Consider the following 4891-nt stretch of genomic DNA (forward strand, 5'->3'; position numbering starts at 1 on the left):
CCCTTATTGGACTGACTCTCTTACCATTGTTTGTCTTGTCTGGTGAATGAAACAATTGATGAAAAAACAATAGTAGTAGCAGCTAACATTTTGAGAGTTTAATATGTGCCAGGCACTGTACCAGTTGCTTTCGGTAAAGTAACTCATTTAATCTGCAACAAAACCCTACAAGGTAGGTTCCATTATTATATCCATTTTAAAGGTGAAGAAACTGAGCTACAGCAAGGGGGAGTGACTTGCTTAAGGTCACGCACAACTGGTCATTCATAGAGCAGGGATTGAATGGAACAGTCTGCTTCGATAATTTGCTTTCCTGACCCCTATACCATTCTGTCTCTCTTTGCATGACTTTTCTTAACTCTTTCCCAATACGTATTTAGCAGTGAGTACTCGTTATGTTGCTGGCCTTGTAGACAGTGAGGGATAAGACTCAGTTCCCACCTTTACAGCATTTACGGTCTAGCAGAGGACTTGGACACCAGACCACTATGAGGTAAGGGGCAGGGATCAAAGCATCGCCCCGTGCTGGGTGAGCACAGAGGGCTCGGTCACCTGACCCACCTGAGGAGTCCAGGAGAGGCTTCCTGGGGGAGTTGATCAAACTGAGAATGAGGAGGAGTTGGCCCGGCCTCCTGGGAATGTTTCACCCAGAGGAGACAATTAGTAAAACCTCAGAGGTGAGAAGCAGGGAGGGCTGCAAGGACTTTGACAAGAGATGGTGCTGAAGGGGTGGGTCAAGGCAGATCATGGGGAATCTCTCATTTTATCTTAGCTGCTAATTCTTGAGCCTCTGACATTAGAAAGTCCCCAAGAGGTTCTTAACAGAGGAGTGATGGGCTCGAACTTGAGTGTGGTTACCCCCATGTAATGGGGAAGGTGAGTTCACTGCCTTGGACGTGTCTGAGCTGAGTCACAGCTCTTGATTCTGTAGACCTTGGGTTGATCATTTATCCTGTGTGAGCTTCATTTTCTCCTCTGTAAAACGTGGATAATAATTCCTAGGGTGATACAAGATTTTAGTGATCAGAGTTGTTAAGAATCTGCCTCAGAAAGTGTGTTTTTCCTTCCCACTGGGCTGCCAAGGTCTCTAGTTTCTTGAATGTTAGACCGTGTTTTGGCTATTTGTGGCATTCTTGGTGTCCCCACTACTACCCACACGCAGATCTCCCAGTAACTGCTTAGAAACCTTACTGAGTTGTGCAGGTAGTCTGGCTGGAGTGAGGATGGAGGGATGCCAGGCGCCAGTTTCTATAGTGTGGGGTCCCTTGACTAAATAATAATAACATTAAGAAATTAGTTTTTATTGCTACTGTAAGAAAATCACCTCAAATTTAGGGGCTTAAACAGTGTACATTTATTATCTTACAGTTTTGGAAGGCAGAAATCCTAAAGTCAAGGTGTTGGCAGGGCTGTGCTCCTTTTGGAGACTCTAAGGGAGGATCTGTTTCCTTGCCTTTTGTAAGGTTCTCGAGGCCACCTGTGCTCCTTGGCTTTTGGCCACGTCCTGAAGGGTCAGCGCCAGCAGCATGGCATCTTGCAGTCTCTTTCTGTCTCCACCATCACATTGCCTTTTCCGGCCCTGACCCTCCTGTCTCCCTCGTATAAGGGGACAGGAATATTGGATCCACCCAGATGATCCAGGATAACTTCTCCATCTCAAGATTCTTAATGTAATCACATCTATGAAATCACTTTGGCCACATGCGGGCACAGGCTCACAGGTCCCAGGGATTTGGATGTGGACATCTTTTGGGGGTACTTCATTATTCTCTCTACCACAGTGAACAAACACATGTAACTTACACGTTCATTCGTTCGTGCGTTTATTCTCTCATTATCAGGCAACGACTATGGCGCGGCCACGGTGCTGACCTCCTTACGTAATAGGTCTCCTTATCCTTCGAAGAGCCCATAGAGTAGGGCGATTTCATTGCAGCCATCCTGAGTCTTGATTTCCCCATCTATGAAGTAAGCTAGCCCGTGTCCGAGCTGGAGCCAGGTCTCACTGCGGAGCGCCCTGCCCCAGCCTTGTCTGAGCTTGCTCTTGGGGAATCCTGGGGCCTTGGGTTTCCAGCCCGGTTCTGTCCCGTTGGCTCTGGGGGCTCCCCTGCTCCTCCCTCACCGCGCCCCTTCTGTCGTAGATGAAGGAGGAGCGTTTCAGGCAGCTGTTTGCCGCCTTTGGCACCCTGACGGACTGCAGCCTGAAGTTCACCAAAGACGGCAAGTTCCGTAAGTTTGGCTTCATCGGCTTCAAGTCGGAGGAAGAGGCCCGGACAGCACTGAACCATTTCAACAAGAGTTTCATCGACACATCCCGGATCACAGTGAGTCGGCTTCGGCCCGCCGGTGGAAACTGGCACCACTTCTTGATCTGTCCCTCCACGCTCCAGCCCGGAGCCTGGCTGCTTTCAGACTGTGCTGTCTTTGGTCTCCCTCACTGGTTCTCAGACTTTCATGCATACGGATGCCCCAGAGAGCTTGTTGAAACAGTTTCTGCCTCAGTGTGGGGGTGAGGTGGGACCCGAGGATACACACTTGAGAAAGCTCACCCAGTCCTGCTGCTCCCACGTCACTTTGACAACCACTGTTCTCTGTCACTCACTCAGCCATGCCAGGAGCACCCACGCTGTACTGGGGATTTAGAGAAACGTGGTGCCCCTGGATGGCTAAGAGGTCGGGCTCTAGAGCCAGACCCCCTGAGTTCCTGTCCCCACTCTGTTACCTTCTCCCTGGGTGACTGGGACAAGTGACGTCACTTTGCTGATCCGGGAAGTGGGGAGGTTCATGGCCCCTCCCTCCCGCTGTCGAGGCTCGGTGTGTCCTGCTCCCAGAGCACTCAGACTGCCTGGTGTGTGGATTTGGTTGCTAAGTGTAACGACTATACTGACTTCAGGGAGGAGAAAGGAAAGGCCAGCAGAGGATGACCATGGCTGACCCTCAGACAGGGGGAGTTTGAACTGCGCGGGCCCACCTGTACGTAGATATTTTTCATAAATTCAGTGCAGTATTCTAAATGTATTTTCTCTTATGATTTTCTTAACATGCTCTTTTTTTTTTAGCTCATTTTATTGTGAGAATACAGTGCATCATACATATGACATAGAAAATACGTGTTAATCAACGGCTCTCAGTAGGGCTTCCAGTCAGCAGGAGGCTATTAGTAGTAAGGTTATGGAGGGAGTGGGAAGTTACTCACAGACTTTTAATTACACAGGGTGTCAGTGCCCCTAACCCCGTGTTGTTCAAGGGTCAATTGTAATTTGCTTCAACCGGCTCAGCTAGTAGGTGACAAGTGCCTTTTTAAAAAACATGGCTCCCAGGTGCCGAGGGTAGCACCCGTGCTGGGCTGGTGGCTGGTGCCCCATCACCCTCTCTCTCCCATGCAGGTGGAGTTCTGCAAATCGTTTGGGGACCCAACAAAGCCCCGAGCCTGGAGTAGACATGCTCAGAAAATAAGCCAGTCTAAGAATCCTTCAAAAGACAAAGACTCCGTCCCCACAGAACCCAAGAAAGTGCGTAGGTCACTGCCATCTGCATGCCCACATGTCAGCAAGGCGGTCACCCCTGGTGGGGGGGGCAGGGCGCTGGGAGCGGGAACGACCAGAGACTCCCCTGTCAGATGGTTCCTGAAGGCAGACCCTCCGCAGACTGTGTTCTGTCCCCTCGCACCATTCCTCTGGGACCCTCACCGTCTGTGCTTCCTGTTTGCAGGATGACAAGACGAAAAAGGTAGCAGGTGAACTGGAGAAGGTGAGTGTGTCTTGTGGACCAAGAGGGCGGGTACCCAGGACAGCGCCGGGAGGGCTGTGGCAGGCTCATACAGCGTGCGGACAGAGGCGTGCCTCTTGTTCTCCCTCTCCACATCTCTGTGGCTTCTTAGTCTCCTTGTCTGATGACGAGTGCAACCAGCTGATCCCAGGGGTCTTCCAGAGACCAGGAGAAATGAGCCTGGGGGATGCTCTCACCCTCCTGGGCAGTCCGGAAGGTGTGCCCTAGCTGAGCCTTCTCTCCTGCCTCCCTGGGGCCGCCAGCTGAAGGAAGACACCGAGTTCCGGGAGTTCCTGTCCGTGCACCAGAAGCGGACGCAGACAGCCACGTGGGCCAATGACGTCCTGGATGCCGAGCCCTCGAAAGGGAAGAGCAAGGCCGCCAGTGACTACCTGAACTTCGACTCCGACTCAGGGCAGGAGAGCGACGAGGAGGGTGCTGGTGAGGACCCAGAAGGTGAGGGCATCTATGCGCACCCTCATTCCCAGAGTGCGCACCCCTGTGTGTGTCCCAGCCTGGGCGGCTGTGACCTGGGGCCCCTCGGTGCCAGACACAGGAGGTGACGTGAGAGACACTGTCCTCTCTGGGGGTGATTATCCCACCCAAGATCTGCCCCGACCCATCCTGGTCACAGTCAAATATTTATTGAGCACCTGCTGAATGCCAGGGACTGCTTTGGGCATTGAGGATACAGCAGTGCGCAAAAGCCAGAAAAACCCTGCTCGCGTGGAGCTGTCATTCTAGTCGGGGGAAAGAAGCAATGGAAGATTAAGTCCACTGTTGCGGACGGTATCTAAAGACGAGTGCCACAGTGAGAAAGCAGGAAAGGGGGTAGGAGAGCTCCCAGGGAAAGCCTGGGGTGGGGGGGGCTCTGTCCTCAGAAGGGCCCACAGCACAGCGTGGGGGCAGATGGGTACGGGAGCGTTTGCAGTCCACAGTGGTCACTGCTCTGGTTGTGGGTCAGGCACCGATTTTGCTTGAAGGCAAGAAAATGCATTGAATGTAAATTTTATGCCTGGTAAAGTTTCTGTGCAAAACCTGGGTCTGGAGGACTCACTGGGAGTGGGTGGAATACCGTAGGGAAGGGGTAGGAAGGGGAGCGTCACAGGCAGAGGGAAGAGCG

General features: G+C 52.2%; 1 protein-coding gene across 6 annotated transcripts in view; it reads left to right on the plus strand.

Moving 5' to 3' along the window:
- RBM19 (RNA binding motif protein 19) overlaps positions 1–4891 on the plus strand; it is a 148640-nt gene that overhangs the window by 1831 nt on the left and 141918 nt on the right. For all 6 annotated transcript variants that reach the window (XR_005831727.1, XR_005831726.1, XM_040619894.1 and 3 more), the window contains exons 2-5: positions 2142–2324; positions 3387–3512; positions 3712–3750; positions 4032–4224. Coding sequence is in view for 4 of the 6 variants with exons in the window: in XM_040619894.1 (XP_040475828.1) it covers positions 2142–2324; positions 3387–3512; positions 3712–3750; positions 4032–4224 (541 nt within the window). In the remaining 2 variants the exon portion in view is untranslated. The remainder of the gene's footprint in view (positions 1–2141; positions 2325–3386; positions 3513–3711; positions 3751–4031; positions 4225–4891) is intronic.

The sequence above is a fragment of the Ursus maritimus genome, unplaced genomic scaffold, assembly GCF_017311325.1.
Source record: "Ursus maritimus isolate PB19 unplaced genomic scaffold, ASM1731132v1 scaffold_33, whole genome shotgun sequence".
Classification (NCBI taxonomy): Eukaryota; Metazoa; Chordata; class Mammalia; order Carnivora; family Ursidae; genus Ursus; species Ursus maritimus.